Source organism: Coregonus clupeaformis, chromosome 10 (genome assembly GCF_020615455.1).
Source record: "Coregonus clupeaformis isolate EN_2021a chromosome 10, ASM2061545v1, whole genome shotgun sequence".
Classification (NCBI taxonomy): Eukaryota; Metazoa; Chordata; class Actinopteri; order Salmoniformes; family Salmonidae; genus Coregonus; species Coregonus clupeaformis.
In genome coordinates, this window is record NC_059201.1 from 10,260,556 (window position 1) to 10,284,022 (window position 23,467).

Below are 23,467 nucleotides of genomic sequence, written 5' to 3' on the forward strand. Positions count from 1 at the left end.
GGAAGAGGATAGTAGAGGGATACATATGAAGGAAGAAGATAGTAGAGGGCTACATATGAAGGTAGAGCATAGTAGAGGGATACATATGAAGGAAGAGGATAGTAGAGGGCTACATATGAAGGAAGAGGGAAAATAGAGGGCTACATATGAAGGAAGAGGATAGTAGAGGGCTACATATGAAGGAAGAGGATAGTAGAGGGCTACATATGAAGGAAGAGGAAAATAGAGGGCTACATATGAAGAAAGAGGAAAATAGAGGGCTACATATGAAGGAAGAGGATAGTAGAGGGCTAAATATGAAGGAAGAGGATAGTAGAGGGCTACATATGAAGGAAGAGGATAATAGAGGGCTACATATGAAGGAAGAGGATAGTAGAGGGCTAAATATGAAGGAAGAGGATAGTAGAGGGATACATATGAAGGAAGAGTATAGTAGAGGGCTAAATATGAAGGAAGAGGATAATAGAGGGCTACATATGAAGGAAGAGTATAGTAGAGGGCTACATATGAAGGAAGAGTATAGTAGAGGGCTAAATATGAAGGAAGAGGATAGTATTGGGCTACATTTGAAGGAAGAGGATAGTAGAGGGCTACATTTGAAGGAAGAGGATAGTAGAGGCTACATATGAAGGAAGAGGAAAATAGAGGGCTACATATGAAGGAAGAGGAAAATAGAGGGCTACATATGAAGGAATAGGATAATAGAGGGCTACATATGAAGGTAGAGGATAGTAGAGGGATACATATGAAGGAAGAGGATAGTAGAGGGATAAATATGAAGGAAGAAGATAGTAGAGGGCTACATATGAAGGTAGAGGATAGTAGAGGGATACATATGAAGGAAGAGGATAATAGAGGGCTACATATGAAGGAAGAGGATAGTATCGGGCTACATTTGAAGGAAGAGGATAGTAGAGGGCTACATTTGAAGGAAGAGGATAGTAGAGGCTACATATGAAGGAAGAGGATAATAGAGGGCTACATATGAAGGAAGAGGATAGTAGAGGGATGCATATGAAGGAAGAGGATAGTAGAGGGATACATATGAAGGAAGAGGATAGTAGAGGGATACATATGTAGGAAGAGGATAGTAGAGGGATACATATGAAGGAAGAGGATAGTAGAGGGATACATATGAAGGAAGAGGATAGTAGAGGGATACATATGAAGGAAGAGGATAGTAGCAGGCTGCATTTGAAGGAAGAGGATAGTAGAGGGCTACATTTGAAGGAAGAGGATAGTAGATGCTACATATGAAGGAAGAGGATAATAGAGGGATACATATGAAGGAAGAGGATAGTAGAAGGATACATATGAAGGAAGAGGATAGTAGAGGGATACATATGAAGGAAGAGGATAGTAGAGGGATACATATGTAGGAAGAGGATAGTAGAAGGATACATATGAAGGAATAGGATAGTAGAGGGCTACATATGAAGGAAGAGGATAGTAGAGGGCTAAATATGAAGGAAGATGATAGTAGAGGGTTACATATGAAGGAAGAGGATAGTAGAGGGATACATATGAAGCATGAAGATAGTAGAGATATACATATGAAGGAAGAGGATAGTAGAGGCTACACATGAAGGAAGAGGATAGTAGAGGGATACATATGAAGGAAGAGGATCGTAAAGGAATACATATGAAGCAAGAAGATTGTAGAGCGATGCATATGAAGGAAGATGATAGTAGAGGGATACATATGTAGGAAGAGGATAGTAGAGGGATACATATGAAGGAAGAGGATAGTAGAGGGATACATATGTAGGAAGAGGATAGTAGAGGGTTACATATGAAGGAAGAGGATAATAGAGGGCTACATATCAAGGAGGATAGTAGAGGGCTACATATGAAGGAAGAGGATAGTAGAGGGATACATATGTAGGAAGAGGGTAGTAGAGGGCTACATATGAAGGAATAGGATAGTAGAGGGATACATGTGAAGGAAGAGGATAATAGAGGGCTACATATGAAGGAAGAGGATAATAGAGGGCTACATATGTAGGAAGAGGATAGTAGAGGGCTACATATGAAGGAAGAGGATAATAGAGGGCTACATATGAAGGAAGCGGATAATAGAGGGCTACATATGAAGGAAGAGGATAGTAGAGGGCTACATATGAAGGAACAGGATAGTAGAGGGCTACATATGAAGGAAGAGGATAATAGAGGGCTACATATGAAGGAAGAGGATAGTAGAGGGCTACATGTGAAGGAAGAGGATAATAGAGGGATACATATGAAGGAAGAGGATAATAGAGGGATACATATGAAGGAAGAGGATAGTAGAGGGCTAAATATGAAGGAAGAGGATAGTAGAGGGCTACATATGAAGGAAGAGGATAATAGAGGGCTACATATGAAGGAAGAGGATAATAGAGGGATACCTATGAAGGAAGAGGATAGTAGAGGGCTAATTATGAAGGAAGAGGATAGTAGAGGGATACATATGAAGGAAGAGGATAGTAGAGGGCTACATATGAAGGAAGAGGATAGTAGAGGGATACATATGAAGGAAGAGGATAGTAGAGGGCTAAATATGAAGGAAGAGGATGGTAGAGGGATACATATGAAGGAAGAGGATAATAGAAGGATACTTATGAAGGGAGAAGATAGTAGAGGGCTACATATGAAGGAAGATGATAGTAGAGGGATACATATGAAGGAAGAGGATAGTAGAGGGCTACATTTCAAGGAGGATAGTAGAGGGCTACATATGAAGGAAGAGGATAGTAGAGTGATACATGTGAAGGAAGAGGATAGTAGAGGGATACATATGAAGGAAGATGATAGTAGAGGGATACATATGAAGGAAGAGGATAGTAGAGGGATACATATGAAGGAAGATGATAGTAGAGGGCTACATATGAAGGAAGAGGATAGTAGAGGGCTACATATGAAGGAAGAGGATAGTAGAGGGCTACATATGAAGGAAGAGGATAATAGAGGGATACATATTTAGGAAGAGGATAGTAGAGGGCTACATATGAAGGAAGAGTAACTAGAAGACCACAGTTATGAGGAAAGAGAGAGAGCTTCCAAAAAGCAATCGGTAGTTCTTGGGAACAGGGCGTGAAGTGTTTAGGTCCGTATATGCTACCCTTATTGGAACTGTCAATGTCCACGTAAATCAGTGGCCTTATACAGTGCCTTGCAAAAGTATTCATCCCCCTTGGCGTTTTTCCTATTTTGTTGCATTACAACCTGTAATTTAAATTCATTTTTATTTGATTTAATGTAATGGACATACACAAAATAGTCCAAATTGGGGAAGTGAAATTAAAATAATTCTAACAAATAACAGAAAAGTGATGCGTGCATATGTATTCACCCCCTTTGCTATGAAGCCTTCATATATAGCCTCTACTATCTCTTCCTTCATATGTAGCCCTCTACTATCCTCTTCCTTCATATGTAGCCCTCTACTATCCTCTTCCTTCACACTTTAAGCCATACACTCCACAGAGTTGCGCTTTACGGAAGAGTGGCCAGAAAAAAGCCATTGCTTATAGAAAAAAATAAGCAAACACGTTTGGTGTTCACCAAAAGCAATGTGGTCAGATGAGTCTAAAATTTAGCTTTTGGGCCGGGGTGAGTCTTACCGTCCGTGAGGAACGGCTGGGACAGGATTGCTCCCACCGCAATGTCTGAAGCATCCACCTCCACAATGAATGGTAGGGACGGATCAGGATGCCCTTGGACCGGGGCCGATGTAAAGTGCTGCTTAAGCGCATCGAATGCGTTCCCCGCTTCAGGGGTCCAGGCGAATGAGCACACGCTCGTCTGGGTGAGGGCTGTCAGGGGACCGGCTAGGGAGCTACAATTGCGAATAAATCGGCTATAAAAATTAGCGACCCCTAAAAACCGTTGTAGTTGCTTGAGGGAGGAGGGCTGGGGCCAATCCAGTACCGTGCTGACCTTTGCTGGGTCCCTCCGTAGGTCCCCCTGGGTGACGATGAACCCCAGGAAGGAGACTGTCTCCGTGTGGAACACGCACTTCTCCTCCTTGACGTAGAGAGGGTGATGGAGAAGGCGTTGGAGGACCTGCCTAACGTGCTGCTGGTGTTCACTCATGTTCTTTGAAAATATTAGGATGTGTTCCAAATACACGAAGACGCTGTGGTCGAGGAGGTCCTGGAGTACGTCATTGACCAACGCCTGGAACACCGCAGGTGCGTTGGCTAGACCGAACGGCAGGACTTGGTACTCGTAATGCCCACTGGGTGTGTTAACAAGCCGTCTTCCACTCGTCCCCCTCCCGAATCCTCACCAGGTTTTAGGCATTTTGTAAGTCCAGCCTGGTGAAGATCCGGGCTCATCAGGGGGAGTGGGAAGCAGTTCTTAACTGTGATGTTGTTGAGCGCCCTGTAATCAACGGCCGTTGCCCACTGTCCTTTTTCCCCACGAAGAAAAGCCTGCGCCCGCGGGTGAGGTAGATGGGCAGATGTGATCCTCGACGAGTGCCTCGTCGATATACTCCCTCATGGCCAGCGTCTCCGGCCCGGGACAAGGAAAACAATCGCCCTCGTGTTGGCATGGTGCCCGGCAGGAGATCAATAGCGCAGTCGTATGGCCTGTGAGGAGGTAGACCCTTGGCACGCCTCTTACTAAACACCTCCCCTGGATATCCTCCCATAGCCCCCCTGCCACCCGGACACGCACGGGGACAGTGCGCCGGGTGATGAAGCCCGACCCCAATGGCCGGCCGTCCAGGCCCATGACCGGAACCGGCTCGGAGAGGGAGAGTAACGGAACGGTCCACCCTTGGGCCAGCCCCGCATCCATCAGGTTTCCCGTGGCCACCAAAATCCACCAGTGCATGCGCCCAACGCGCAGAGTGGGCCCACTGAACCCTGACGGGGAGAAAAGTCAGGGAGTCTCTGGATTTGGGGTTTCGGTTCCAGCTTGCTAGCACCGCTCCCGATACTAGCAAGCCCTCCCGTTTCCCGGCTTCTCAGGGCATGAGTCACAGTGGTGACATGCCTGGCCGCAGTACAGGCAACGTCCCTGGTGCAGACGCCTCTGCCTCTCCATCCTGGACAAGCGAGCCGCACCCAGCTGCATAGCCTCCTCCTGAGGTGTCTCCTCCCTGAATCGGCGGAAAGCCTCCGGGCTGATAGGGGGACGCGGAGGCGCACCTTGCGTCATCCCGCTCTCGTGCGCCCTCTCACGATGCCGATTGTTTACCCGCACCGAGAGGTTGACGAGGCCGTCCAGTTGCTCAGGCAGCTCCCTGAAGGAGAGTTCGTCCTTCATCCCCTCCGATAGCCCCTGAGTGTAAAGGACGACCAGGGCGGCCTCCTCCCATCCTGCCTCTTGAGCCCGGGTCCGGAACTCCACGGAGTAGTCCGCCACTGAGCGATCACCCTGCCGACAGGCCGTGAGCCACCTCCCAGCCTCGTGCCCCGACACCACCTGAGAGGTGTCGAACACCTTGCGTATCTCCCGGGTGAATTGGTAGGAGTCGGCTCTCTCACTCCGCTTTAGCCCAGGAAAGAGCCCGACCCGTCAATAGAGTGATGATGTAGGCCACCCGGCCCTGCTCTGTCGGGAAGGAGGAGGGTTGTAGGCTGAATACAAGGGCACACTGGGTGAGGAATTCCCTGCAGCCCTCTGGACGTCTGTCATCCCTATCCGGAGGTGGTAGGCGGCATTCCCACGATGTCACAGGCGAGACTGGAGACGCCGCTGCGGCTTCCGCTCCCACGCCAGCTGCCGGGGCTGGTCGGGTATCCACCCGGCTCTGCACGGCGATCGTCAGCTGGCGGAGATTCTCTGTGATCTGCTGCAGGCTGCGGTCGTGTTGGTTCATTACAGCCCCCTGCGTTGCCAATGCGCTCTGATACTGTGCTGCCTCCGCTGGGTCCATAGTTGCTCCGTTTTCTGTAAGGGTTGGTGTGAGGTGTGACCCAGGTGCGGTGCAGGATAGACAGTAGGCAGTAGGCAAGGATGGTGAAACAGGGATCTTTACTGGTGGTCCCGAAGCCAGGATACAAAACAACGGACTTAACACGATAAAAGAAAGGTGGAGCAAATATGTCTCCAAAAACAGGCCGACATCCAAAATACGAAATAGTAACTATGACTGAAATAATAAAGAAACAGGGAGAACACTTCTCGAGTACCTGTACATACTTCTCCGATCAGACACTGATTAGTGCTGCTGAGCATAGAGAAACTAGCAGAGAAAACTGAGCAAGGGAACACAGGGAAGTGAGGGCATAAATACACAGGTGAACAGGTAGACACAGGTGACACCAATAGGATGATGATTAGTCCAGACTGTGAGTGAGGAGGTGCCTGAGGTTGTCGGAGGATGACACCTAGTGGAACGCTCTGGAACTGCGACCCCCTCCTGTAACAGGTGTTATGCAATTTCCTCTCTAATACTGTAAGTAACCTTCCTCCTCTGTCTCATTCTCTCTCTCTCTCTCTCTCTCTCTCTCTCTCTCTCTCTCTCTCTCTCTCTCTCTCTCTCAAGTACACAGCACACATGCACGTTCTCTGACAGGGGTGATGTCAACGAGGTGGGCCGAGTTGTTTGGTCCAGGCACTTCCCCAAAAGCTGCCAATTGACAAACGGACAGCTGACCTCCATTGGAGGATCAAACATGGGGCGATAGACACCAATAGAAATTTGGTGCACCTAGATCCAAGCTATTTGGAGGGTTGTCTGTTGAGTCGTTAGTTCATCTCTTCATACAGTGTCCCTGACAGTTAGGGATGTTTACCCTGCTAACCAGCTGGGGGAGGTTTTCTCTTCCAGGCTGTTCATCCTAGGACCAAAGTACAGTTTCAGGCACAGGGGCTTGGTAGTCCTGCTACATTTTCTGTCAGAAGTAGCCAAGCTAGCCATCTGGAAGACAAGAAATAACTGTATGGACAGGGGTCTGTGGATGTGGTGGCCATGCTCAAGGGGTTAGTGGCAACAAGACTGAAGGTGGAGTTTTCCTACTACAGATTGGTGGGGAACCTTTTCATCCATACAGTCATATGAAAAAGTTTGGGCACCACTCTGAGGCTGCATAATAATTTACTCTGTCATCACAGAAAATGATCACAGTGGCATGCCATTCATTTTCTAACAAAAGCTGAGTACTGGGGTATTGTCCAGACAAAGATTTTTAATATCGCAATATTAATTTGTATGAAATTAAATCAGATGTGAAAAATAGGCTATGCAAATATGTGGGCACCCTTGTCATTCTGTTGATCTGAATACCTGTAACTACTTAGCACTGATTAATTGGAACACACAATTGGTTTGGTGAGCTCATTAAGCCTTGAACTTCATAGACAAGTGCATCCAATCATGAGAAAAGGTATTTAAGGTGGCCAATTGCAAGTTGTTGTTCTCTTTGACTCTCCTCTGAAGAGTGGAAACATGGGGGCCTCAAAACAACTCTCAAATGACCTGAAAACAAAGATTGTTCAACATTATGGTTTAGGGGAAGGCTACAAAAAGCTATTGCAGAGATGTAAGCTGTCAGTGTCCACTGTGAGGAACATAGTGAGGAAATGGAAGACCACAGGCACAGTTCTTGTTAAGGCCAGAAGTGGCAGGCCAAGTAAAATATCGGAGAGGCAAAGGCGAAGGATGGTGAGAACGGTCAAATACAGCCCACAGACCACCTCCAAAGACCTACAACATCATCTTGCTGCAGATGGTGTCACTGTGCATCGTTCAAAAATTCAGGACGTGAGAGTGATGCGGAAGAAGCCTTTTTCTGCACACATGCCACAAACAGAGTCGCTTGAGGTACGCAAACGCACATTTGGACAAGCCAGCTTCATTTTCGAATAAGGTGCTGTGGACTGATGAAACAAAGATTGAGTTATTTGGTCATAACAAGGGGCGTTATGCATGGCGGCAAAAGAACACAGCGTTCCAAGAAAAACACTTGCTACCCACAGTCAAATTTGGTGGGGGTTCCATCATGCTGTGGGGCTGTGTGGCCAGTGCCGGTACTGGGAATCTTGTTAAAGTTGAGGGTCGCATGGATTCCACTCAATATCAGCAGATTCTTGGGAATAATGTTGAAGAATCAGTCACAAAGTTGAAGTTATGCCGGGGCTGGATATTTCAACAAGACAACGACCCAAAACACTGCTCAAAATCTACCCAGGCATTTATGCAGAGGAACAAGTACAATGTTCTGGAATGGCCATCCCAGTCCCCAGACCTGAATATCATTGAGAATCTGTTGGATGATTTGAAGCGGCCTGTCCATGCTCGGCAACCATCAAACCTAACTGAAGTGGAGATGTTTTGTAAGGATGTATGGTCCAAAATACCTTCATCCAGAATCCAGACACTCATTAGAGGCTATAGGAAGCATCTAGAGGCTGTTATTTTAGCAAAAGGAGGCTCTACTAAATATTGATGTGATTTTTCTGTTGGGGTACCCAAATTTATGCACCCGTCTAATTTCGTTTTGATCCATATTGCACATTTTCTGTTAATCCAATAAACCTAATTTCACTACTGAAATATTACTGTGTCCATCAGTTATTTGATAGATCAAAATGAAATTGCTGATCCAAACACCCAATTATTTATAAATGGAAATCATGGAAATTGTCAGGGGTGCCCAAACTTTTTCATACGACTGTACATGGGGCCTTCAGGGGGTGTTGTGCTCTGTTGACGAAGAAGGGGATCTGGAGTTGTCCTTTTAAAACCCTCTCAAATTTCAGTTGTTTTCTTACAGGCTGTACACATGAGCACGGTGGTGCATGATTCCTGAGGTTGAATGTTCATGTACTGTAGGGTCTTGACCCAATAAAGGGGATTTTAAAATTCTCTCTCTCTCTCTCTCTCTCTCTGCCTTTCTCTCTCTCTCTCTCTCTCTCTGCCTCTCTCTCTTTCTCTCTCTCTCTTTTTCTCTCTCAGTTTGTGGTACCTGAATGGGAACTACCTGGTGATCATGGTCTCCATTAGCGTCATCCTTCCTCTGGCCCTGATGAAGCAGCTGGGTGAGTTGCACCTCTTCTTCTCCCTTCTAACCTCTTTGTTTTCCTGCAAAATAACAACAAGCTTGTATGTGACACCAACCACGTAATAACCCTGGGTTGTCCACAACACACAACTGAATACTGTGTTAGCTAACTGAGCTAAAGGCCAGCCGTTAAGCTCTGGGAGATAACATGAATCTTCAGGTCTCAGGCAAAGGCTAGTCATCAATAGTGTAGTTCACTGAACCACCTCCACTACATAAGGACACATGCACAGCTGTCCTACTGGGCCAAGTCTTATGAAAGCCTCAGCCAGCTTTACATTAGGTTATAACAGCAACGTGTGGTTAGATGTGAGAGCTACACTCCAGTAAAGCAAGGTGGAGGTGGAGGAATACCACGGGGTGTAATACACTCCAGTAAAGCAAGGTGGAGGTGGAGGAATACCACGGGGTGTAATAAGGCTCCCATTGCCGTGTGGAGGTCCTGACAGCATTGACAATTCTCCTGGGTCACACAGCAGCCAATCAGACCCTCACACCGCTCCCACTCTCCTGGCCCGGTATTGGTGCTGCCATGGAAACGGCAGGGACCCAATTAGCCTCCTATGTCTCCATGGAGCCCAGAAACACGGAGTTGTAGACGACCAAGACAACACTAACACAGATGAGACGCTGCATGGTGGTGCGGTTACACACACACACACACACACACACACACACACACAGTGCAACACAATGTGTGTGTTGCACTGGCAATCATGGTTGCTCCACGCACCTGCAGCACACTGATTAAGTTTTAAGAAATTATGCGCAGCAATCACCTCCTTTCACTGGCACTCATGTCCATGTTAAAGGCATGTAATTGGAGGTGGTCTTTCGACCATTAGTAGCCTACATCTAGTGTGACCACCAAACTCCTTTATATAACACTGTAGAAAACCTCCCTGTAAATTCCAACTCCAGGAATCAGTCGATTTAAATAGCTCACAATTATATTATATGTTGTTGTTTTGTGCTCTACAGGCTACCTGGGCTATACCAGCGGTTTCTCCCTTAGCTGCATGGTCTTCTTCCTCAGTGCGGTACGTTTGTTTCTTCTCCCTCCTTCCTCTTCCTCTCCTTCCTCTCCCTCCTCTCTCCCTCCTCTCCCTCCTCTTCTTCCTCTCCCTCCTCTCTCCTTCCTCTCCCTCCTCTCCCTCCTCTTCTTCCTCTCCCTCCTCTCCTTCCTCTCCCTCCTCTTCTTCCTCTCCCTCCTCTCTCCTTCCTCTCCCTCCTCTTCTTCCTCTCCCTCCTCTCCCTCCTCTTCTTCCTCTCCCTCCTCTCTCCTTCCTCTCCCTCCTCTTCTTCCTCTCCCTCCTCTCCTTCCTCTCCCTCCTCTCCCTCCTCTTCTTCCTCTCCCTCCTCTCCCTCCTCTTCTTCCTCTCCCTCCTCTCCCTCCTCTTCTTCCTCTCCTTCCTCTCCCTCCTCTTCTTCCTCTCCCTCCTCTCCCTCCTCTTCTTCCTCTCCCTCCTCTCTCCTTCCTCTTCCTCCTCTCCTTCCTCTCTCATACCTCCCCTCCTCCCATCCTCCCCTGTCTCTATTTCCAGGGGGATTTCATATTTGGGGATGGTTTGATTGGATGGCAGTAATATATATCAAAGGGATGGTTTGATTGGATGGCAATAATATATATCAGAGGGATGGTTTGATTTGATGGCAGTAATATATATCAGAGGGATGGTTTGATTTGATGGCAGTAATATATATCAGAGGGATGGTTTGATTGGATGGCAATAATATATATCAGAGGGATGGTTTGATTGGATGGCAATAATATATATCAGAGGGATGGTTTGATTGGATGGCAGTAATATATATCAGAGGGATGGTTTGATTGGATGGCAGTAATATATATCAGAGGGATGGTTTGATTGGATGGCAGTAATATATATCAGAGGGATGGTTTGATTGGATGGCAGTAATATATATCAGAGGGATGGTTTGATTGGATGGCAGTAATGGAACGACTCCAACACCATCATTAAGTTTGCCGACGACACAACAGTGGTAGGCCTGATCACCGACAACGATGAGACAGCCTATAGGGAGGAGGTCAGAGATCTGGCCGTGTGGTGCCAGGACAACAACCTCTCCCTCAACGTGACCAAGACAAAGGAGATGATTGTGGACTACAGGAAAAAAAAGAGGACTGAGCACGCCCCCATTCTCATCGACGGGGCTGTAGTGGAACAGGTTGAGAGCTTCAAGTTCCTTGGTGTCCACATCACCAACGAACTATCATGGTCCAAACACACCAAGACAGTCGTGAAGAGGGCACGACAAAGCCTATTCCCCCTCAGGAGACTAAAAAGATTTGGCATGGGTCCTCAGATCCTCAAAAAATTCTACAGCTGCACCATCGAGAGCATCCTGACTGGTTGCATCACCGCCTGGTATGGCAACTGCTTGGCCTCTGACCGCAAGGCACTACAGAGGGTAGTGCGTACGGCCCAGTACATCACTGGGGCAAAGCTTCCTGCCATCCAGGACCTCTATACCAGGCGGTGTCAGAGGAAGGCCCTCAAAATTGTCAAAGACTCCAGCCACCCTAGTCATAGACTGTTCTCTCTGCTACCGCACGGCAAGCGGTACCGGAGTGCCAAGTCTAGGTCCAAAAGACTTCTCAACAGCTTCTACCCCCAAGCCATAAGACTCCTGAACAGCTAATCATGGCTACCCGGACTATTTGCACTGCCCCCCCACCCCATCCTTTTTACGCTGCTGCTACTCTGTTAAGTATTTATGCATAGTCACTTTAACTCTACCCACATGTACATATTACCTCAACTACCTCAACTAGCCGGTGCCCCCGCACATTGACTCTGCAACGGTACCCCCCTGTATATATAGCCTCCCTACTGTCACTTTATTTTACTTCTGCTCTTTTTTTCTCAACACTTTTTTTGTTGTTGTTTTATTCTTACTTTTTTTGTTTAAAATAAATGCACTGTTGGTTAAGGGCTGTAAGTAAGCATTTCACTGTAATGTCTGCACCTGTTGTATTCGGCGCATGTGACCAATAAAATTTGATTTGATTTGATTTAATATATATCAGAGGGATGGTTTGATTGGATGGCAGTAATATATATCAGAGGGATGGTTTGATTGGATGGCAGTAATATATATCAGAGGGATGGTTTGATTGGATGGCAGTAATATATATCAGAGGGATGTGTCAGGGCGTGTGTAGGTGTGGTGTAAGGAATCAAATGCAGGACGCAGACGGTAGGTTCCAAATGCTGTATTCTGGCCCAAACACAGGCAACAGGACAATTAAGCCCAACAGCTAAACTACGCACGAGGCGAAAAGGCAAATGCGCACAAACAGGTGCGACAAAACGAAGTGGTGCACGAAACAGGTGCAACTGAGCTCCAGCGCAGTGGAGAAAATATGCTCAACCGAGCAAACACAACACTGACGAAAAACAATCATACACAACCCATGACAAACACAACGAGAAACTTATAGGACACTAATTACGTAAACCAGAAACAGGTGTGACACAAACAGACAAAAGCAAACGAACATGAAACATCTATCGGTGGCAGCTAGAATTCCGGAGACGACGAGCGCCGAAGCCTGCCCGAACAAGGAGGAGAGGCAGCCTCGGCCGAAACCGTGACAGTACCCCCCCCTTGACGCGCGGCTCCAGACGCGCGCCGACTCCGGCCTCGGGACGGCCAGGGGGACGCGGCGCAGGGCGCGTCGGATGCCTCCGATGGAACTCCGTCAGGAGCGACGGGTCCAACACGTCTCTCCTCGGCACCCAGCACCGCTCCTCCGGACCGTACCCCTCCCACTCCACTAGATACTGGAGACCCCCATCCGACGTCTCGAATCCAAGATGGATCTCACGGAGTACGCCGGTGCCCCCTCGATGTCCAACGGGGCGGAGGAGTCTCCAAGATCTCATCTTCTTGGAGTGGGCCCGCTACCACCGGCCTGAGAAGGGACACATGGAACGAGGGGTTAATACACTTATACTCCACAGGTAGCTGTAATCTATAACAAACCTCGTTCAACCTCCTCAGGACTTTAAATGGCCCTACAAACCGCCGACCCAGTTTCCGACAGGGCAGGCGGAGGGGCAGGTTTCTGGTAGAGAGCCAGACTCGATCACCAGGTGCGTACACCGGTGCCTCACTGCGGTGGAGATCAGCGCTCGCCTTCTGACGTCGGAGGGCCCGCTGCAGGTGGACGTGTGCAGCGTTCCAAGTCTCCTCCGAGCGCCGCGCCCACTCATCCACCGCAGGAGCCTCGATCTGGCTCTGCTGCCAGGGTGCCAGAACCGGCTGGTAACCTAACACACATTGAAATGGGGTTAGGTTCGTGGAGGAATGGCGTAGGGAATTCTGGGCCATCTCGGCCCAGGGAACGTACCTAGACCACTCCTCCGGCCGGTCCTGGCAGTATGTTCTGAGAAACCTACCCACATCCTGGTTTACGCGTTCCACCTGCCCATTGCTCTCCGGGTGGTAGCCCGAGGTGAGGCTCACCGAGACCCCCAACCGCTCCATAAACGCTCTCCAGACCCTGGAGGTGAATTGGGGACCCCGATCAGCCACAATGTCCTCGGGCACCCCGTAGTGCCGGAACACATGGGTAAACAGTGCCTCGGCAGTTTGCAGGGCCGTAGGGAAGACCCGGCATGGGGAGCAAACGACAGGCCTTAGAGAACCGGTCCACAACGACCAAGATGGTGGTATTCCCTTGGGAGAGGGGAAGGTCTGTTATAAAGTCCACTGATAGGTGGGACCATGGCCGTTGTGGAACGGGCAGGGGTAGCAACTTACCCCTAGGTAAATGTCTAGGCGCCTTACACTGGGCGCACACCGAGCAGGAGGAAACATAAACCCTCACATCCCTAGCCAACGTGGGCCACCAGTACTTGGCACTAAGACAGTGCACTGTCCGGCCGATACCCGGATGTCCAGAGGAGGGTGACGTGTGAGCCCAATAGATCAATCGATCCCGAACCTCGAGCGGAACGTACTTCCGACCCTCCGGGCACTGTGATGGACTAGGGTCGGTGCGTAACGCCCGCTCGAGTTCAGCATCGACCTCCCACACTACCGGCGCCACCAGACACGACGCAGGCAGTATGGGAGTGGGCTCCACGGACCTCTCCTCCGCGTCATACCGCCGAGACAGCGCATCTGCCTTGCCATTCTGTGACCCAGGGATGTACGTGATCTTAAACGTAAACCTGGTCAAGAACATACTCCATCTTGCCTGGCGAGGGTTCAGCCTCCTCGCCGCCCGGATGTACTCCAGGTTACGGTGGTCCGTCAAAATGAGGAAAGGGTGTTGAGCCCCCTCAAGCCAGTGCCTCCACACCTTTAGAGCCTGTACCACGGCTAACAGCTCCCTGTCCCCTACGTCATAGTTCCGCTCCGCCGGACTGAGCTTCTTAGAGTAAAAGGCACAGGGGCGGAGTTTAGGTGGCGCGCCAGATCGTTGTGAAAGCACGGCTCCTAAACCGGCCTCCGACGCGTCCACCTCTACTTGGAACGGCAAAGAGGGATCCGGGTGCGCCAGCACCGGGGCCGAGGTAAACAGGTCCTTCAGCCTCCCAAACGCCCTGTCCGCCTCGGCTGACCACTGCAGACGCACCGACCCCCTTCAACAGAGACGTGATGGGAGCTGCCACCTGTCCAAAACCCCGGATAAACCTCCTGTAGTAATTTGCAAACCCCAAAAACTGCTGCACCTCCTTCACAGTGGTTGGTGTTTGCCAATTACGCACGGCCGACACTCGATCTACCTCCATCCTCACCCCCTGACGCAGACAACTGATAACCCAAAAAGGAGACCGACTCCTGGAAAAACAGACACTTCTCTGCCTTCACATACAGGTCGTGCTCCACCAGCCTCCGCAACACCTTGCGCACCAGGGCTACATGCTCGACACGGGTAGGTGAGTACACGAGAATGTCATCAATGTACACCACCACCCCCTGCCCCTGCATGTCCCTGAAGATCTCATCCACAAATGATTGGAAAACTGATGGAGCGTTCATCAACCCGTATGGCATGACCAGATACTCGTAATGGCCCGAGGTGGTACTAAAGGCTGTTTTCCATTCATCGTTTCTCCCTGATGCGCACCAAGTTGTACGCGCTCCTGAGATCTAGTTTCGTGAAGAAACGCGCCCCATGCAACGACTCAGTCATGGTCGCAATCAGCGGGAGTGGATAACTATACTTCACCGTAATCTGATTGAGACCACGGTAATCGATGCATGGGCGCAAACCACCATCCTTTTTCTTCACGAAAAAGAAACTCGAGGACGCGGGGAAGTGGACGGCCGTATGTATCCTTGTCTCAGTGATTCGTCTATGTAAATCTCCATAGCTTTCTTCTCCTCCTGAGACAGAGGATACACATGGCTCCGTGGGAGCGCAGCTCCTGCCTGGAGGTTTATCGCACAATCCCCCCTGCCTATGGGGTGGCAACCGCGTCGCCTCGCCTTACTAAACGCAATAGCCAAATCCCCATACTCAGGTGGAATGTGCAATGCGGGCACCTGGTTTGGACTCTCCACCGAGGTAGCCCCTACGGAAACGCCCAAACATCTACCCACACACTGGGCAGACCACTCCATCAGAGCCCTCTCCTGCCACGAAATCACTGGGTTATGGGTACTCAACCAGGGCATGCCCAGCACCACCGGATACGCAGGAGAGTCAATCAGGAACAGCTGAATCATCTCCTGATGATCCCCCTGCGCACACATCCTAAGTGGCGCCGTGACCTCCCTGATTAAGCCCGTACCCAACGGACGACTATCTAGGGCGTGAACGGGAAAAGGAACATCAACAGGAATGAGGGGAATCCCTAACGCTAAACAAAACTTTTTATCAATAAAATTCCCAGCTGCGCCTGAATCTACCAGCGCCTTATGCTGGGCATGAGGTGCTACCTGTGGAAAACGTACAGGCATACAAAAATGGGCAACAGAGAGCTCTGGGTGAGTGGGGCGCCTACTCACCTGGAGGGAATCCCCAGTGCGGGACCTGTCGTCATCTCCCCTAGGAGGCCATCCCCAGCACCTAGCCGCGGTGTGTCCTCCCCGACCACAGTTGGTGCAGTGGATGGACCCCTAGCCTGCCGACTCCTCCTCTCTCTAGCGCCAGCGCCCCGAGCTCCATGGGACAAGGCTCGGAGGCGCTGGAGGGTGGAATGGACGGACCCTCCGCAAGACGTCCCGCGGGTAGCCAGCAGGGTATCCAGCCTGATGGACATATCCACCAGCTGGTCGAAAGTGAGGCTGGTGTCCCTGCAAGCCAGCTCCCGACGGACGTCCTCACGTAGGCTGCAACGGTATAGATCGATGAGGGCCCGATCATTCCACCCCTGCATCTGCCGCCAGAGCACGGAATTCGAGCGCGAATTCCTGGGCACTTCTCCTCCCCTGTCGGAGGAAGACCAGACGCTCCCCGCCGCTTTCCCCTCCGGGGATGGTCAAACACCGCCCTGAAGCGGCGGGAGAACTCGGTGTACGTAATAGTCGTGGCGTCGATCTTCCTCCACTCTGCGTTGGCCCACTCCAACGCTTTTCCGGCCAGGCAGGAGATCAGGGCGGACACGCTCTCGTGCCCTGACGGTGCCGGGTGCACGGTGGCCAGGTATAGCTCTACCTGGAGCAGGAATCCCCTGACACCCAGCCGCTGTCCCGTCGTAAGCCCTCGGGAGAGATAGTCGGACTCCTCGAGGTTCCGGCGCTGGACTGGGCGGGCTGGCCGATGGTGCTGGCAGGGCGGGTGGTGGTGGAGGCGAACCCCAGCCTCGGAGTGTGGTAATCACCTCCTGCAGGGCGTTCCCCATCTGCAGGAGTTGCTCTTGCTGGTCCCGAACCTGGGCTTCCAGTCTTGTCTGGGCTGCTTCGGCTCCTGCTGATTCCATGACTGGTGTATGATTCTGTCAGGGCGTGTGTAGGTGTGGTGTAAGGAATCAAATGCAGGACGCAGACGGTAGGTTCCAAATGCTGTATTCTGGCCCAAACACAGGCAACAGGACAATTAAGCCCAACAGCTAAACTACGCACGAGGCAAAAAGGCAAATGCGCACAAACAGGTGCGACAAAACGAAGTGGTGCACGAAACAGGTGCAACTGAGCTCCAGCGCAGTGGAGAAAATATGCTCAACCGAGCAAACACAACACTGACGAAAAACAATCATACACAACCCATGACAAACACAACGAGAAACTTATAGGACACTAATTACGTAAACCAGAAACAGGTGTGACACAAACAGACAAAAGCAAACGAACATGAAACATCTATCGGTGGCAGCTAGAATTCCGGAGACGACGAGCGCCGAAGCCTGCCCGAACAAGGAGGAGAGGCAGCCTCGGCCGAAACCGTGACAGGATGGTTTGATTGGATGGCAGTAATATATATCAGAGGGATGGTTTGATTGGATGGCAGTAATATATATCAGAGGGATGGTTTGATTGGATGGCAGTAATATATATCAGAGGGATGGTTTGATTGGATGGCAGTAATATATATCAGAGGGATGGTTTGATTGGATGGCAGTAATAATAATATAAGAGCAGCTAAACACATCAAAGGGAAAGAGTGGGACCAAAGTCTTCAGAGACTGACTCACTCTAATCTACTGTGAAAGGGCTTTTCTGAGCTCCATAATACTCCCTCTCCTCCCCTCCTTCCTCCCTCATCCTTCCTTCATCTCTCATACTGATGTCTATTCCCTGTGTGTGTATATGACCTGTTGCTGTGTTGTTTGATGTGTATCTTACCTCACTCCTCCTCCTCCCCCTCCTCTTCCAACTCCCTCCCTCTATCTCTCCTCCCCTTCATTCTCCTTCTCGCCCTTCTTCTCCTCCTCCTCTCTCTCTCCCTCTATCCATCCTCCTCCTCCTCTCTCTCTCCCCTATCTCTCCTCTCTCTCCTCCTCTTCTCTCTCTCATCTCCCTCTCTCCCTCCTCCCCCTCTCTCTCCATCCTCCACCTCTTCCTCTCTCTCTCCTCCTCTCTCTCCTCTCCCTCTCTCCCTCCTCAACCTCCTCCTCTCTCTCCCTCTATCCCTCCTCCTCCTCCTCTCTCTCCCGCCCTCCTCCACCTCCTCCCCTCTCTCTCCCTCCTCCTCTCTCCCCCTACAGGTGATCTATAAGAAGTTCCAGATCCCCTGTCCGTTTGAGGAGTTCTCAGCAGCCAATCACACAGTGTCTCACCTGAACGTCACTGATAACCACGCTCTCCATGATAACAGTCTGGTACAGGAGGTGGATGACTCCCACTGTGGTGCAAAAATGTTCACCATGAACTCTCAGGTACAGTAAACCAGACTATAGGCCAAATGTTCACCATGAACTCTCAGGTACAGTAAACCAGACTATAGGCCCTGGTCAAAAGTAGTGCACTAAATAGAGTCTAAAACTCCATAACCCTCGTTCACTTTGCTCACCTATGTACTGCAAAGGTGCAGGCCATGCAAGTCTTGTAGATGAGTAGTCCCTCTGAGGCTGGTCTATGGTAACACTAGGTGTTTGTGTGTTTCGTTCACAGACAGCGTACACCATCCCCATCCTGGCCTTTGCCTTTGTGTGCCATCCTGAGGTCCTGCCTATCTACACTGAGCTCCGCAAGTGAGTGTGCCTGCCCTACCCAAACCTGCTCCGTCTGTCTCCCCACAGTGCCTCCCTAGTGTCAGCACTAAACCTCTGTTCATAGGTTCCTACATGCATATAGTTTACAGTGCATTCGGAAAGTATTCAGACCCCTTGACTTTGTCCACATTTTGTTACGTTACAGCCTTATTCTAAAATTGATTAAATAAAAAACGTTCTTCATCAATCTACACTCAATAACCCATAATGACAAAGCAAAAACAGGTTTTTAGAATTTATAAAAAATAAACAACAGAATTACCTTATTTACATGAGTATTCAGACCCTTTGCTATGAGACTTGAAATTCAGCTCAGGTGCATACTATTTCCATTGATCATCCTTGAGATGTTTCTACAACTTGATTGGAGTCCACTTGCGTTAAATTCAATTGATTGGACATGATTTGGAAAGGCACACACCTGTCTATATAAGGTCCCACAGTTGACAGTGCATGTCAGAGCAAAAACCAAGCCATGAGGTCAAAGGAATTGTCCGTAGAGCTCCGAGACAGGATTGTCGAGGCACAGATCTGGGGAAGGGTAGCAAAAAAATTCTGCAGCATTGGAGGTCCCCAAGAACACAGTTGCCTCCATCATTCTTAAATGGAAGAAGTTTGGAACCACTAAGACTCTTCCTATAGCTGGCTGCCCGGCCAAACTGAGCAATCGGGGGAGAAGGGCCTTGGTCAGGGAGGTGACCAAGAACCCAATGTTCACTCTGACAGAGCTCTAGAGTTCCTCTGTGGAGATGGGAGAACATTCCAGAAGGACAACCATCTCTGCAGCACTCCACCAATCAGGCCTTTATGGTAGAGTGGCCAGACGGAAGCCACTCCTCAGTAAAAGGCACATGATAACCCACTTGGAGTTTGCCAAAAGGCACCTAAAGGACTCTCAGACCATGAGAAACAAGATTCTCTGTTCTGATGAAACCAAGATTGAACTCTTTGGCCTGACTGCCAAGCGTCACGTCTGGAGGAAACCTGCCACCATCCCTATGGTGAAGCATGGGGGTGGCAGCATCATGCTGTGGGGATTTCTTTCAGCGGCAGGGACTGGGAGACCAGTCAGGATCGAGGCAAAGATGAACCGAGCAAAGTACAGAGAGATCCTTGATGAAAACCTGCTCCAGAGCGCTCAGGACCTCAGACTGGGGTGAAGGTTCACCTTCCAACAGGACAACGACTCTAAGCACACAGCTTCGGGACAAGTCTGAATGTCCTTGAGTGGCCCAGCCAGAGCCCGGACGATTGATCATCTCTGGAGAGACCTGAAAATAGCTGTGCAGCGATGCTCCCCATCCAACCTAACAGAGTTTGAGAGGATCTGCAGAGAAGAATGGGAGAAACACCCCAAGTACAGGTGTGCCAAGCATGTAGCGTCATACCCAAGAAGACTCAAAGCTGTAATCACTGCCAAAGGTGCTTCAACAAAGTACTGAGTGAATGGTCTGACTACTTATGTAAATGTATATTTCAGTTTTTTTATTTAATATAAATTTGCAAAAATGTATAAAAACCTGTTTTTGCTTTTTCATTATGGGGTATTGTGTGTAGATTGATGAGGGGAAAAAAACAATTTTATCAATTTTAGAATAAGGCTGTAACGTAACAAAATGTGGTAAAAGTCAAGGGGTCTGAATACTTTCCGAACGGCCTGTATGTGTTCCATGGTGTGACAGGCACCATGCTCTTACCCAATGACCCCTCTAAGCTGTGTGCAGTATCCCCTGGAAGAAATATCAGCCCACTGAGAGAAGCATGAGCTTGAACTAGAGTTTTCCCTGTTAGTTAACACTATCGCCGTTTCCCTTTACTGTGGCAATTGTGATTGAATCAACGCAATATTCGCCACTTTCAATGCAACATAACAAAACAAAACGAACTATGCAAGAGATGTTGTTGTAGGCAGAACTCATCGGAGTAGGATTCTATTGGCATGACTCTACACAGACCAGTGCGGCATAACCAATCAGAGCTGCAGTAGGCCTATATGTAAATAGACCATTGCCATATATGGATCTGTGCCATTTACTTTGAACTGGACTGTGTTTATAGCTGTGGTTGTGAGTAGATGTGCTTGTTTTGAGATCAAAACAAGAGCTGCATGTAGCCACGTGCACATTTTGTTCATATTCTTTGCTAGTTAGTTAGTTATTAGCCCAGTTATAGATAATTTGTAGTCAGCAATAGGGGAGTGATTGCTTCCTACAAGAGCACAAAACATGTACATTTCTAGAAATCTTTGAAAAGCTGGTCAGGTAAAGTGCTTTTTTTTTGTCTTAAAGGGGCAGTGTTGTATTTTGAGACAGGCTTGAAAATGCTAAATAGCCAATAGGCAGGGGGTAGAATAATTTGTCTGATTCTCTGTAATAATGGTATGGGAATAGTAAAGCATTTTATTTTGTAAAGTGGTTTCTTGCATCAAACGACACAACAACATTTTCAATCACCTCCTTATCTGAAGGACAATTGGATAAAAAGGCTAATGTCAAGCCCTGCAAGTCTAATGGAATGTAGGCCTACATTGAACACCACACATTGGCTGCCACTGTAGGCTGAATGATAGAACAGCTATTTACATGTTAAAATGTTATGGGATGCATTTTCTCCATAGTTTTTTATGGTAGGCCACTCTGATAGGCAGTGGCGGCTGGTGAAAAATATTCTCGGTGGGGCTGTGCCATACTTTTTTTTTCCTGTAACCATCGCGATATATTTTAACACAAACTGCAGGACAGCAGTGCTCAGTGAAACATTCAGTAATTATTTAATGCCAATATTAAAAAGTTGAGGCATTCTTACACAAAAACATATTACACAAACCCAAGCCTTTCATTTGCATTTAAAGTGAACTTTTCACCATTGGTAGTAAACAGGCAACGCAACAGGCATGCTGTCAGAACAGAGTGGAAAGTGGACAATAACATGAAATTATTATAAAGTTTATAGGAAATCTTACACTGTATGAAAGGATGTATAATATAGAAATGGATATCAAGTGGATGAACTCAAACCTTTGACTGGAAGAATAGCATACAGTATTTTATGATCATACTAAATGTGACTAATTGTTAATGTGCTCCAGAACTGCAACAATTAATTGATACAAAACAACATATATACAGTAATATTAGCAAAGACACTATTAAGACTTTCTAGAGTACCATATATAACTGGATTTTTTTATGCTAAGGTCAACTATATACAAAGAAACATGCGGCCAGAGCTGCTCTGTGTGTGTGTGTCTGTCATCTTATTTGTACAGGAATTTTGCCCGTCTGTCCTTCTGAGTGGCAAACCTCTCAATGACCCTTTGATTAAAGTCAGGAATGTCCCTGACAAGTTTCTTCTCCATGGAGAGCATGGCCAGAGCGTTCAGGCGATCCTGTGTCATGCTGTTTCTCAGGAAGGTCTTGATCCTTTTCAGTGTAGAGAAGCACCTTTCTGACTCAGCAGTTGTCATGGGTGTGGTGATGAGGATCTTGAGGAGGCTGGCAGTCTCTGTGAAAGTGCTCTGAAGGTTGTTCTCCATGAAGAACTGGTACAGGGGCACTGCACCACTACAAGCCTTGAACTCACTGTTCTCATAGATGAGGGACAGTTTGGTTTTGAGCTTGGCCTTGTTCAACATGGGGTACGCCTCCACGGTTGTTTCAAGCGCTGTATCGGGGAACTTCACACTGTGTTGTGGGAACAACTCTCCGTGCAATAGTGTTGCGCTGATGAGGTGCTGGGTGAAGGAGAACCTCTCTTTGGCATGACTCAGGATGGTATCACATACCTGTAAAAGATACATCATCAGCTTTAATTTGCAATTAAGCTATTTTGATGCAAGTGATCCTGACTGACACATGCCTATGTCCAACTCAAGTATATGATTACCAAGGTGCTGATTGTTCAGGGTTTTGGCTACATACTACCAGGCCTGAAAAAAGTTCTAGGTGGGAAACACTGACAATTACATCACAACTTACCTCTATAGCCAACCTCTGTTGTTCTCCTAGTCCCAGCATCCTCCGTCGCTTGATGGGCTGTTGCTGCTCGTCAGATGCGCTGTCCCCACACAAAGAGGGAATTGAGGCCCTGGGTCCAAAAATAAAGTTTAATTTGATAACTTGCAATCAGACTTCTTAACTCACTGTAATTCCCCCTCAACACACAACCAGTGACTTATATATATATATATAGACAGACAGACAGACAGACAGACAGACAGACAGTGTGTATATACACACAAACTATGTCTAGTAACTGCTTTTAACCTGTGATGTACATAATTAACTGATGTTATTACGTTTTAAAGCCTTTTTCTATTACATTTGTGAGAGAGGATGCAACATAATTTTGTTCTGCTGTTCACTTAGCAATAAAGTTAATATTCAATAACAACTAGGCCTCTTCTAGAAATTGACCTGGTGGACACCTGAATAATTATTACAAACTGTGTAGTACTTTCCTGCATTATTATCAACGTCTGATTGTGTCTTCTCCTTTCCTTTTAAAATACTAAAACAAATATAATTGTGACGGCTCTATGATAATCACTCACACAAGCACCAACTGGCAGTGGGTGGAAACGTCAGTCGTCTCGTCAGCTTGAATGGCGATAAAATCAGCACTCTTTACTTCCTCCAGGATGTAATCCTTAAGCATTGACAGCATACAGTCCAACAGCTCGTTCTGTATCGTCTTTGACGTGCCCCTTAAAAACGGTAGCTGTCTTCAGGTGCTCCTCCAGCACACTGTCGAGGGAGGCAACAAAATCCACTAAGCCCCGGAAAATGCCGGGGGTTGTCTGAGGAGTCAGTCTCCTCGTGCCCACGCAAGGCC

At 48.4% G+C, this 23,467-nt stretch overlaps 1 protein-coding gene across 3 annotated transcripts in view; it reads left to right on the plus strand.

Annotated features, from left to right (window-relative positions):
* LOC121574884 (sodium-coupled neutral amino acid transporter 3) overlaps nucleotides 1-23,467 on the plus strand; it is an 86,948-nt gene that overhangs the window by 51,480 nt on the left and 12,001 nt on the right. For all 3 annotated transcript variants that reach the window (XM_041887549.2, XM_041887550.2, XM_041887548.2), the window contains 4 exons: nucleotides 8,894-8,976; nucleotides 9,981-10,039; nucleotides 18,128-18,298; nucleotides 18,534-18,613. In XM_041887549.2, coding sequence (XP_041743483.1) covers nucleotides 8,894-8,976; nucleotides 9,981-10,039; nucleotides 18,128-18,298; nucleotides 18,534-18,613 — 393 coding nt within the window. The remainder of the gene's footprint in view (nucleotides 1-8,893; nucleotides 8,977-9,980; nucleotides 10,040-18,127; nucleotides 18,299-18,533; nucleotides 18,614-23,467) is intronic.